The 13,414-nt window shown below is 42.7% G+C and overlaps 1 protein-coding gene across 14 annotated transcripts in view; it reads right to left on the reverse strand.

Moving 5' to 3' along the window:
* The window catches only part of CELF4 (CUGBP Elav-like family member 4), a 703,073-nt gene that overhangs the window by 41,711 nt on the left and 647,948 nt on the right, over positions 1-13,414 (reverse strand). For 9 of the 14 annotated variants that reach the window (XR_014576795.1, XR_014576796.1, XM_083817859.1 and 6 more), the window contains exon 11: positions 10,870-11,013. Coding sequence is in view for 12 of the 14 variants with exons in the window: in XM_083817859.1 (XP_083673985.1) it covers positions 10,870-11,013 (144 nt within the window). In the remaining 2 variants the exon portion in view is untranslated. The remainder of the gene's footprint in view (positions 1-10,869; positions 11,014-13,414) is intronic. The other 5 variants (XM_083817852.1, XM_083817851.1, XM_083817853.1 and 2 more) reach the window with 1 other exon arrangement.

Below are 13,414 nucleotides of genomic sequence, written 5' to 3' on the forward strand. Positions count from 1 at the left end.
AATGGACAGAGATGATCAGCTAGCTTCTCTTGTCATTAACATCAATGAGAATTAAACACCTTCATATTATATTGTAGCTGCTGCTAAGTTCCTCTGGGTCTGCCAGCAAAGCATTTACCACTAATGGCCTTCAAATGAGTACCCTGAATCCTGGAGATCTCTGTGAAGCCCTGTGAAAAGCCTTCTGCAGTCCCTCTGAAGAGCTATATTCAGTCTGTGGGATTTGAGATGTATCACTGATTGCCGAAAGCATGATCTAATTCTGGCTTCTGGGGCACCTGCACAATGACCCCCCTGAATGAACTCTTGATCCATCCTTGAGAGGGAGATGGAAAAATACACTTGTATTTTAATTACTGAAATGAGAGGAGTAGAAATATCACTGGAAAACACATTTATGAAAATGCCTTTTGTTAAGAAAACTTAAGATTTAAGAAATGCAGTATGGCTTTTGACAATTTGGACAGGGATCTTAATTTGAAAAGTGGGGTAAAAATGTAAGTTTCCCCTAAAACTGTGGGTCTTGCATTGATTCTTAAAATAAATAAAGAAAAACTATTCTCTCATAAGCATTTTTAAAATCTCAATAACACAAGAATCCTTCTGCAGTCTGTTCAGCCATATCAGGAGATGCACAATGACAAGGGAAAACACCTTACAATTTCTGGAAACCTTACTGGAGAAGGACTTTAAAGGGTAATTAGGAACCTCTCTTTAGAACAGTCATATATTTTTTCTTTTAAATGGTCAGAACACAAAATCAGATTTATAGGTCATGTCTGCAAAAAACTGAGAAAGCTTGTTGTCTGTTCAGTAGTCAAAGAAAGCAGCTGCTCTTAGATGTTAGCTCCTCCCTTTTAAAACATTAAATATGCCTGTCAAAATATCAAGAGGACTGATACCTGGCTGGTGTAAGAAGGCTGAGTCCCACCGTCTCTAGGTTTTCCATGGGTTACATTACTAGAGGATCTCATCAGTGGTGTGCCCTAGCTGCAAGGGAGGCCAAGAGTATTTTGAGCTCTATTAATAAGAGCACAGGCAGTCAAACAGGGAAGTGATTACTTTACTCTGCTCAGCACTTACTAGATCACATCTGGATACTGCATCCAGTTTTGGGCATCCTCCTTCCCCCAACCCTGCCTCCAGCACAGGAAAGACACTAACAAAGCGAAGTGAGTGTAGCATAGGTCCATCAGGATGGCCAAGGGCTGATGAACTTGCCCTTTGAGAGAGAAATGACATAGTCTTTTCACAGTGGTGGATGGTAGGACAACAAGAGACGAGGGACAGAAATTGAAATAAGAGAGTTATAGACTGGATATAAAGAAAAGCTTTTTCACCATGAAGGCCAACAATATTGGAGCAGGCTGACCAAATGAATTTCCATCCTTGGAGGTTTTCAAGACTTGACTAGATAAATCCCTGAGCAATTCTGAGATCTGACCCCACAGCTGACCTTGCTTTGGGCAGGAGGCTGGACTCCTTGGGTCCCTGACAGGCTCTGTGAGTCTATTAATAGACAGAAACATCAATTTCCACAATTTATGATTAATAATCCCCATGACCTTAACAAATTATGATGGATAAACCCAAAATGGAATTACCGATCATAATTATAAAGCCTTATTTTCTACCTAACACTCATGCTTCCAATGATTATACACTCATCCCTTAGCTAATGAAAGTAGAAAGGATGTTATAAGAACACCTCTTCATGGGGTTTAACACAAAAGCATTTTGACCATAGGCTTCATCTGATTCCGTTCAGAATTTCGTATTCCATCTGGCTTTTACAAACTCATTTACAGAAATCAGCTGCAAGCTAACAACAGGCGTTTACTCAGAAAATTCACCTCCTTAAGATTAGGCTACAATTTTATAGTCATTTTAGCATCCCTTAGCATCTTAAACATCCCTAGTTCAGCTGTTTTCATTATTTTTGATAATCTGCAGACATATTCCCTACTGGGGAAATATATATATATATATAAATGCATATATGAATACATATATGTATACAAATATATATAAAAATACATATATATATATATAAATACATATATACATATGTAATATATTACAGATCAGGACTGGAGAGAGTGGGGATGAGGTTGAATTTGGTTGTGGATTTTAAATAGTTGAAAGTAGGAATGGTGAGGAAAGGTATTCATTTTTATGGGGATCTACCAATTGTTTTTCTGGTGACAACCTTAGTGATGTCAGTGTACACTATCTGAAGATGTTCATCGCATTTTATGTATTAGTTTTGCTTACTTGAGAAAGTAAGATATCACACGCACCAATACACTAAAGCAATGATAAGATTACAAAATGAAGCACTGAAGAGTTAAAAAATGCAAGAATTGATGTTATGTATAAAATTTTAATTTTGTGTTGTTTTGTATATGCATTAAGGCATCGCTTCTAACCACGTTTCTGTATTTTTCTTTTTCATGGCATCCTTGTTTTAATTACTGTAGAGAATGAATAACAGAACAGGGTGAGGAAGATGGCAATGTATCAGACTCATTATTGCTAGTGTTGGAATATAGACAGTAAATAAGGCAGGGAAAGGATGGTTTTGTGGTGTAGTTGTACAACCAAATGCTGCCTTGGAGAAGTGGACTTGACGCCTATTTTTTGCATGACATCCCAATTATGCTGGGTGAATAACGTATCACAAAATCCCTTAATAAGATCTCCCAGGCTACTTTCTTATTAGTAAATAAAATCTGCAGGCTCTGAGTGCAAATGGCACATCATGGCTTCTACCCTTATGACTAAACTCTCTTATCCCTAAGAGAGGGGTAGTCTTGTCTATACCACTGTCTAGGGATGGTCCCTTGTATCTAGCCACCCCTGAGCCATGCCCCAAAAACGTCCAACCATGAGGTAACTGTCCTGGACCGACTAGGGCCAAAGGCATACAAATGTTAAAAAGATAGAGATAGTTATGGCATAGTGCATGAGCTGATATGCGAGGCTTCTTTATTTTTTTCTTGGTGCTCATTCAGTGTGGGACCTGAGATTTTGCCGTTATGGAAAGGCTGCATGCCTGTACTGCATCTGAAGTGAGCATAAACATAGCATGCCCTGCATTGTGTTAGATATTTTGAGAAAACGCAAACAGACCAGTCAGGCTCGTGGCATCTCAGATGAGGCATCCAAGATTAATAAATAGTTTTGAATATCTTTCTATGTCTCACCATCCCCTTGGTGAAATGAGGACAACATGAGCACTGTGAAAATGCTGTTTCTCAGCTTCATGAACCTCTCAAATGCTCTGCTGGGAAGGGCCTTAGGAAAACAGATGAGGAAATAATAATAAATTCATATTCATAGCAGGGTTTGAATATTGTGCGGGAAGGAAGGCCTGGGGCCAAGCAGAGAGCTGTGAGGATCTATTGAACAGCTGCTCTGTAACAAGCTAGCTGACAGACTTCAAAATGCTGAAGAGCAGTCCTGTACAGCAAATGAGAAAGGACAGACAGATATAAAAAAGTTGAAGATAAATATGTGAGGATGGATGGATGGATGGATGGACGGACAGACTGATGGAGAAACACTTGCTCTACAGCTCAAATTCACCTTGAATGAGAGAGATTTGGGGAAAACAAAAACAGATGTAATGGAAAGCCTAAATGTTGTTGTAGGTCTGCAGTCTCACAAGAGCAGGATGTGGTTAAGTCCATGTTCAGCAGTTCAATCGTCTTGAGTTCAGAAATGGGCCTGCCTGTTGAAGGGGTCACTGTTTTCTGAACAGAAACTTCTGGACCGAATGAAAGTAGTACTGGGCCTCTTCTCTGGCATTTCTACACATGGGGGTGTTTGCATTTGAAACTATGATATCCTTTGAGCATAGGGAGGACCAGCTGTATCTAATTAGGGTTCATCTACTCTATCTAAAATCAAAGTATTTTTAGAGGAGGTGGCAGTAAATAGCATGCTGTTCAGGCACATGTGAAAAACCCATCAGGTTCTTTTCCTAGTTCCCAAAGCTGAAGGATCGATTTGAAGCCCAGAGCATTAAGTTTTTAATCTCTTTCAAAACTTTTTTTTTTTTTTTCTCTTTTCTTTCTTCTGGCATTAACTCTTAACATCGGTCACTTCCATTAGTCACATAAATGGCCATTCCTCCTCTGAAGTTCATTAAATGAGTAGCCACAAAGACCCTGCAGTAATGAGTTCCTCCATCTAATTACACCATGAGTGAAAATGTTTTAAATGATTGTGTGTGTATGTGAGTAGGTATGTACAAACATATACATAACTTCTAGACATATTCTGGATGGACTACATCTATCACTTGAGTGCAGAGATGGATAGAATAGTGATAGACACAAGGACAGACAGATAAATAGAACATAGATTCTGCTAACATATTCTTGTCTAATAAATTGTTAAACTACAAAAGAAAGCAGAAGTCCCTGTGTAGAATGTATAGATTTTCTTTAATGTGAGTTATTGGGAAAAGACAGAGCTATCCCTTTAACTGGAGAGCTGCAAACAGCTGTTCCTTATGCATACATGCTTGCTTGGTCTGAAAGTTTTGGTAAGTCAGTGCATAACTGACAGTTAGATTTATCTCCCCAATAAGCAATCAACATTATAATAAAGGAAAAATGCTTTCAGTGCACCTTTGAGAGTGCATCAGAAATTAATCTAAACATCAAATTAATTATAGTTTGTAAATGAATAGTGGCTCACAGCCCTAATACTTCTCCCGCTCCTCCTCCTCCCCCTAAAACCTCCCCCAACCAACTGCAGCGGCTGGAGGTGCTGTGCAGTGAGTTTGATGAACTCTTCCTTCACTTTCTTACTCACACAACTCTTTCCTTATCAGCTGGAGAACTGTCCCTTCCTCACTCTGTGGATCTGAAGTCTCAGAGCCTAGCTGCTTTGGATTATAATAATTATGATATTTGGACCTAGTAAATATAAACTTCTGTATTTCTGTATTGTAATACACCTGGAAAATTTTCCCTATATTGTTCCAACTCAGGCACTAAAATTACTGGTTTCTTTCATTACTCTTTGAACTTTGGCCTGAAACCCATGGTTGTATGGCTATGGCAATATGATATTGTCCAGGGAACTGAAACAAAATTAATTGCCATAGATCATGAAAAGCAGAGGACATAGCCTAGCTCTGTGGGCTACAGAGAGAAAGTCTGGGGCAGAGATTTTTCTTAGGAAGTTTGAAATCAGGTTAAAGGTAAAAAGGAAAAAAATCAAATTTAATCATAGTACTGGTAACACCAGCAAGCAGAGCTCCATCTCCATCCCAAGAGCTTTCTAATAATTACTTTATCTGGTGAGAAAAAGGAAGAGACAGAGGAAAAAGAAAAAACAAAATCCTCAAAACAAAAAACCTTTGAGCTGATAAATAAATCTCCTCATGCATATGTCTCAAACCCCCATGTAAAGGAATCAGTGTCCTGCTACAAGAGGGGGAAACAGGCACACAGTTAACCCATCATCACCCAGATGGGATGGGAACATGGGGCTGGAATTTCTTACCAGTACCTCACCTTACTCTTGGACATACACATTTCCTTGGACGAATTTAAGGAGTTCTTTTTTTTTTTTTTTTAATTAAATGAGAAACTGCCAGCTTTGGCAGGGTTTGTTGGAGGCACATTGTGAGCAGGTGCTGAGCAATATTTTTCTGATGTACCTCAGGGTCTGTTGTTCCACCCTTTGGTCTTATGGAGTGCTGCCAATGCACTTTAGACCTGATGTGCAATGCCCCTGGTCCTGGGGCCCTGCATAGCTTTGCCGATGCCCCAGTCTCTCGATGTTTCTGCTCTTTCTGTTTCAGCTTCCAAGCTGAAACTGCAGACTGCCATGACCTGCCTGCTGCCTTGCATCTCCCACCCCACCTTTCTGCCACCACGCTGCAGTCTTGAACTGCCACAGTGTGTTTTTAATAACACAACACAAGCTCTACTTATGTCTCAGCCCCTCTCCTGAGCTTCGTCCCCTCCTGTGTCTGGTCCTCATTCCTCACTGCTTTTCTCACCTTTAGTCTTGGTCCCTTGGCTCACAATATAGGAGCCAGAAAAAGCTGAGTAGGGAATAGAAATATTTCATGGTGAGGGTAATTAACTACTATGACCCTCATCAAGTGGTGTTTTCTTATCTCTTTTAGCATCTTCAAAGAAGATTAGTTGTTTTGCCAAATTGGGGGCCCCATCAGCAACATTTGGGTGGACTCTATGTGGCACAGAGCTGCCCTTGCAGTGCCCACTGCTCAGTGTCACGCAGAGCTGGCACACCCAGGTGCTTGCTGCTCTTGGAGGCTGGAGGCTGGAGGCGGCTGGAGGAATGAATTTCCAAGTGCACCAGTACAGCAATTCCTCTGGCTTTAATTTATCTACATCTTATCTGACACCTCGGGGTAATCATTTGGCCTCTGCTGTTCCATCCACGTCCTCATTTTTCTAATTTCTGTCATGTCTTCCTAATTAATATTGCCCAAACCTATCCTTTTCTTTCCCTTCTCTGTTAAAACATTTTCTTAGAACATGGTTGTCTTTGCATTTCACTAATTTAACGTCTTCAAATGCCTTCTTAAAGTGTGTTCTGTGTGACAACGCTGAGTGCTGCTGAAATTACAACTGTATAGTAGCATCACCCTACCCTACAGAGGGAGAATTAACCTTGTGTGGGCAGCATGAAGAGCAGCTCTTCTCACATTCACTACTTGCCTTAGCAGCTTTAATGCCATCATTTTAATCAAGTTTTCTTTTTGCCTTGTACACCAACTGGTCACAATAAAATTCTCTGCATATCTGAGAGGGAAGTTTTCAATAGAACCATTGTGATCAGCACATAGATATATTGCATGCCCTCTGACATTCAGTATATATACAGATGAGCTTACAGTGTGCAGTGGGAAGTGCATGCCTTGCACAGAGACAAAACGTAGACCCAGGGCCCTGCAGAAGCTGATGGTTAGGCTGTGACACATTGTGCCTCTGTGCAAGACATCCCAGGTCAGCCTGCTGTGAGAATGGGAGTTGCTGTCTTTAAGAAAAGCCTTATTAAGTGTAATTTTTCCTCAAGTGAGACAACTCCTGGGGTGGCCCTGCCATTTCACTAGAGAAGGACAGCAAGGCCCAGTGAGGAGAAACGTGCTAAGTGTAAAAGAAGTGGATGGGAAGAGGCTACAGATTGGGCACTGAATGAAGAGCTAGGGACAGGAGAAAGACAGACAGAATTGTGAAGGGCTGTGAAAGTGAAATTAATAACTCTGAATCCAAGAGGGTGGAAAGGGCAGTACTGGAGGAGAATCTCAAGGAGATGCTGATGTGGTCGGTGTGGTGGAGGCTCAGGCCATGGGGATAGATAGACAGGGTGATAGACAGGCCATGGGGATAGATGAGTGTGAAGGAGAAAGAAGTGTGGTCTGTACCGTGACATATTTCAGCTGCATCAGGATAGGGGGAAAAATAAAAGTCAAGGGTCTGAAAAATTGCAGAAGAAAAGGGAAGATTTGGGTCTAGACTGGATGCATGCAGAAAGAGGAAAGTCCCAGGCCTCCCAACTTCAATGACATGACTGTTTTTCAGTGAGGTCAGGGTTGTTCTCTGGCAGTCTTACACACTGCAGCAAGCAGGCCCGCTATGGTAAACAACTGACATATTTTGACCACTTTCACACTTTTTGCACAAGACTGGTGTTTGCTGTAGTCTGTGTTCTGCGCTGCTCATTGTCAAGCCAGGAGGCAGACTCTGGACTGAGAAAGTTCAAGGCTTCATAACTGCAGTGTGGTTTCTTCAACACACACAGGTGTTAATGACTCTCTGCAGGATGGTGGGCCCTGAGAAACTGGGAGCAAGGCTTGTGTCTGGTTTCATTTTCTCCCATGGCTGTCCCTACACAACCCTGCCAGCAGTGGCCAAAGGAGATAATGCACCCATCTTTGTGCTGGAAGCGCAGGGGAGGTTTGAAAACAAAGGAATAAAAGTCTTTTTTTTTTTTTTTTTTTTTTTGGTGGGGGTTAGTGAGGGGTGGGGGAGGAGGGGGTAGGCTGGCTACTTACTGGTAGTTCATTAGTGAGAAAAGAGCAGCAAATGAAGTATTTTCTCTTCCCATGGAAGAAAAACATGATGACATTTTTTCTCCACGGAATTTTTTGAGTTTGTCTAGAGCAGGACTTCTTGACAATTTCTTGACAACCTCGGGCTAGACTCTGTTATAGCAATTTACTTGGGATCTGCATAGCAGATACATTTTAAAAGGTCATATAATGGTGGAATATCTTTCTGGGGCCAGACAGAATTGTCCCCCCAGGCTACCAGTTGGAGAGCTCTGGCTGGTTAAAAAAAAAAGTGAAACAGAATGCAAATGCTATGTTTTTATATGTTGAGTTTGGGGAAATGCTTAAACAGAAAAGGAAAGAGTTTTCTTACTTTCAAAGTTAACAAAAATCCTTCTTTTCCTTTAGGAAAAAGTAATCTTTCCTTTTTTAAAAAAGCAGAGTTTCTGAACAAAGAATTATAATCAGCTCCAACTTCAGTGGACTTAGCACAACAAATGAAAGGCCTGATTATCTGCAATAACGTCCACATTTTTTACATTGCTCTAAAGTTGAAGGTCAGTGAGATGGGAGGTTTTGAACAACAGTGTGACATACTTGTGATAATTAGCTACCTGTATGTCTGCTATTTCTGTCCTTCTGGAGGAGGTGCACATGGCAGTGTAAGTGTCTGAAACTAACAGTCACATCAGGCACTCAGCTCTATGGGAAACTTTGCTAAAGTCAGAGAAAACTGGGCCTTGATGTCTGGAACCCAAAACTGACTGGGTATTGGTGTCTCAGAAGCTAATATAAGATGACTAAAGTCCACCAGCAATCTTTAATTCCTGCTTTTGCTTGCCTGAGTTTCCACTTTCCTGCTTTCAGGCTGGAACACCCCACTGTTAGTGTTGGAGGTTACTGCATCAAACAAGCTGTGGTTTAGGTTCTTCCAGTAAGACTCACAATTAAGAAAAAATTCTGCTAAGATCCCTCAATCCCTGCTCAGCTATCAGACACAACCTCACAGTACCTTGGAAACAGCAACAAAGCCAGCCCCACAACCCTGCCCCACAAGCTAGGTATGTGCTATTACCCTCATTAAGCCTTGTAGCCAGAGAACCTTTGAGATAGGAGGATATGAGGTGAATTATCTGTCCAGAAGATACTCTCCCTTACTGGTCTTGGCTCTCATCTTGTTTCTTCTCTATTTACCTTTGCCGTTCCCACTTGTCTGTATAAGGGGAGACAGGCTCAGTACTCCCCTAAATATTATTTATGATAGTAATAGCAATTTCACTGCCAAAGGTCCACTTCTAACCTGTTGATATCCTTGGAGCATTACTGTTCAATGTCACCTAGAGCTGTGCTGGTCTGCTCGTTTTGTTATGAGCTTTTATACAGTTAAAGCTCTAAATCTCTCATCTGAACTTCCCAACTTCTTCTTAACAAACTCTTTTGTTCTCTATTGCTTGAACATGCTGCAATCCCCTGACTACTGGTGAAGGGATTGCTGTGTCCCCTCACGCTAGGGAGCAAGGCTTTTTCAATCAAAAAGCAGCCTGTTCAGACCCTCTGTGGATGGGCAGGAGGAACTGTGCACAGAGGAGGGGCACAAAACTCTTGGAAGTACTGTCTGTCATGCATCATAGCTAGCAAGGAATGAGGTAAGAGTTCTGGGAGGTGGGCTGTCTGGGAAGGGAATGGGGAAGGCAACATGGGAGGGAAGCATAGTGTGGAGACTGAGGGTGACTTTAAAATCAAATGAAACTCCAACAAGTCTTAACTCTGGAAGTTTGCCTGAGAGACAGAGTCCAGATAAGCTGCAAGTAACAGGAAAAGAAAAGCAATAGTTTGTCCCGTTGCAATTCTCACAAAAAGTTTGCAAAGAGCACTGGGTGGTGGAGAACCAGAAACTGCACATTCCAGTGGCGGGTGAGAGGATATCCCCCATCCACCAGGTGAGATGGGACTTCTCTGGGGCTGCCAGAAGAGATCTTTCACAGCAGCACCTTTGCAAACAGCGGGATCCCACTGAGACATCATGCACACATCAGCACGCTGCTGTTGGCAGGCTGAGCCCTCCCTTTGTGGGTGCACCTTGGGGTGTCCCTGCCTGGTGGCCCACATGCATCTGAGGCTGTGCTCTGCTTGTGCTCCAGCTGGTGGAGTTGGGCCCGGAGCTGTGTGAGCACAGCGTTGCTTTCAAACCCAGCCTCTCAGCATGGCTTGTTGGCATAGGCACAGGGTTAGCTGGAGCTATTTGTACGTGCCATGGTGCTGGCTCAGGTCTGGCGGGCTCAGAGCACGGCTTCCTGCTGTCCGCTGAGCAGCCATCCCTGCAGAAGACCAGGCTTTCAGCTGATGGTGTTCAGGCTTTGGCCCTTTGCAGTTTAATGCATCACACCCGCTGGAGAGCTGTCCCTCAAGCTCTGTCCTCCCTTCAACTCCACAGTCTGTTTTTTCTTTCCCCTGGGTACAGAAATTCCCACTGCTGAACCCATCAGCAGTTCGTCTACTCCCTGGCCCCCTCCATTGTGCTCCAGGTGCTTTAGTCTTTTCTGTACTCTCCCCACCTCCTTTTCCAAGGGGAGACGTTTTCCACCCCACCAGCAGCAACTGCAGCACCCAGCTGCCAGTGAGATGCCAGACCTTCACTTCTAAGCAGCGTACACAATTCTGAGCATGAGACAATTAGGAGAGAAAGAGGGAAGGGGGAAAGTATTGACAGGAGTAAATTGAGAGAAATCATAAAGCTTAAGCAGAAAGAAAGCAGTTTGAAAGGTAAAGTATTTAGAGAAAGCCCTTTCCTGGATGAATCTAATTGTTTTGTTATCTTTACCCACCAAAGCATTTACTTTGGTTTGTCGCCCGATCCACAAACACTTTCGAGGAGATGACATTACCGAAAGGCAGGAACATCTGCATCAGCTCAGCATCCCCAAACTCCTGGGGCAGATGGTAGATAAACAGGTTACAGCCCTCTGGTCCTGTCAAGAGAAAAAAAGAGCCATGAATGGAAATTAATAGGATATGAGAAGCACATGGTGGAGATTTACTTTGGTGTCTCCTCTCTGACAGCTGAGGGATCACTGCAAGGAAGCAGTCGGCAGAGCCCAGACTGGATTAATGGGTCTTGAAGAAAGGGCTCCCTTTGTTCCTTGGCATGTCTGACTTTCCTCAGCTGGGAAAGAATGGCTGTGGGATGTGTTTTCACAGTTTTTCTTGGATCATCTGTTTATTGTTACCATTTCATCTTCTCTGGAAAACTGTATGTGTTTAGCAATGTGGCATCTATCCTAATGACCCTTCCCTATTCTCCTATATTGGTCTTTGACACACTTTCAGATGAACAAAGAAAGCAGAAGACCAGGAGTTCAGAAAGTCACCCAGAGGCTATGCTAACCTTCCCAGGACAAACACCTGGATAAAACTGAGAGACAGAGGAATGCAAGAGCACATGTGGCCATGGAAAGACAAAATGGAAGAATAAGAGCAAAAAGAAGGAAAGATGCAGATCATAGTTTTCCTTTGCTCTCCATAATGTCATTTAATCTGTAGAGTATTGGGTGACCGCCACTAACGCTTGCCTCTTCTCAGTGTCTGCACGCAGAAGTTTCATTATCTTTCTCATGTCTGTGGGAGGACTGTGATAACAAGTAGAACGAGATGCAGAAACCCCTAGGCTTATTTTGTTTTTAGAATTTTACATTCAGCCTCCCCAGCTTGACTCAGCCCAAAGACTCCCCCAAATCCGGGCAGTTTGGTCACATCCCCCAGTTCTACAGGGTTCTTCAAAAGAGATGATAAATGGATTCAAATCCAAAATACTAGACTTCAGGACACAAATTGCTTTTTTTTTTTTTTTTTTTTTTTTTTTTTGCCTCAGTGCTCTAACAAACTTCAAAGGGTTACAGACTTCAGAAGGTGCTTGGAAAAATATCCAGAGAGGAGTCTTTCATTGGAATATGCAGTTTTGCCAAAGTTCAGACTCAGAAAATGTTCTGTTGGAATTGAATTTTGGGGTGGAAGAAGGAGAATCTGCCTCTGGCTTAGAACGAAGCTTAACAATGTGACTTTTATTTTTAAGTATTGTGTATAAATACACTGAGCAAAAATCCAGAGGGAACATTTGTGTCCAAGTGGTTTTGTTGGGAAAAAAAAAATGCATTTAAACCACTTGCAGTGTCCACCAGCAGAAACCTGTATAGTTTCAGGAGGCTGGGATTGTTTTTTTTGGGGGGGGATTATTTCCAAGGGTACTTCCAGCTGCTGCCCAGCTCTGCACTGACCTCCACAGGTAACTCCAGCTCTGGTTTGCTCAGAGGGGTCAAGATGAAGGGGAATTAGTGCATGTTCCTTGTTGTGACAGTAAGAGGACAGAGAGAAATAGGGTGTCCTCCTTCCACCCAGTCCCTGTGCCTACAACCCTGCGACCTGACTGAGCTAACTTTCCCCCATTTGCGTCTGGGGCACAGTGTGGGGAAGTAAAGGGTTTCTTAATACTCTCCTTTTCTTCATCAGGGCATAATTACGGTGTCATAACACAGCAAATTACAACTTTGCCTTTCCTGTTAGGGAGAGGAGTTCGCCTAGATGCTCCCACCTTTTATTAGCCATTACTCATCCCCCCGGCTGGCAGGAGAAGTACGGCAGAGTCAGGATTCTGACAGATGCCCATTTAAAGCTCATTAAAATTCCTGGGCCTCAGCGTGATTGAAGTCACAGGCTCTCCACATTTCCTTTTGGATTAATGGAAAATGAAGCCCTAATGAATATTTGCTAAGCACAATTTTCCCCACTAATTTGCTAAAAGGACTGTCATGAAGGAACAGCTGATCCTTTGCATCTTGTGCATTTCCTAGAGGTCATGAGGATGGTGACAGGGTTTCTTCCAAATGGGGTGGATAGTGGGATGGTGGGATAATTAACTAATTAGGCACCCGGTCATCTGCTTAACTAAATTACTTTTGAACCTCAGTGGCCCACAGTCAGGTTCCCCTATTTCATGCCAAGCTTTTCATTCTTCCCTTCACCTCCTGTCTGCCTCTTCCATAGTCTCCCAACTAAGCAACTATCCCTTCCCCAGTCCTTGCTGCAGTCCAGTTAGATGCAATGTGAAGTTATTGGCATAATAAGCTAGATATGAAACAGTCTGAAAGTGTTAAACAAACACCGACCCCCTTAGGTCTCTGTTAGGGTTGGGAAAATTCTGCCCAGGAGAAGACCATGGTCCAGAATAGCAGGGAAAATTTCATTTCTTCATTTGAACGTGCCCCAGAGCACTTCTGCTGTGGGATTTGAGATCCACATTATTATAGAATGGGTAAAATCTTGGCTTTGCTGCAATTAGTGGCAAAATTCCCACTGACATCACCAGAGCCAGCAGTT

The sequence above is a fragment of the Anser anser genome (genome assembly GCF_964211835.1).
Source record: "Anser anser genome assembly, chromosome: Z".
NCBI lineage: Eukaryota > Metazoa > Chordata > Aves > Anseriformes > Anatidae > Anser > Anser anser.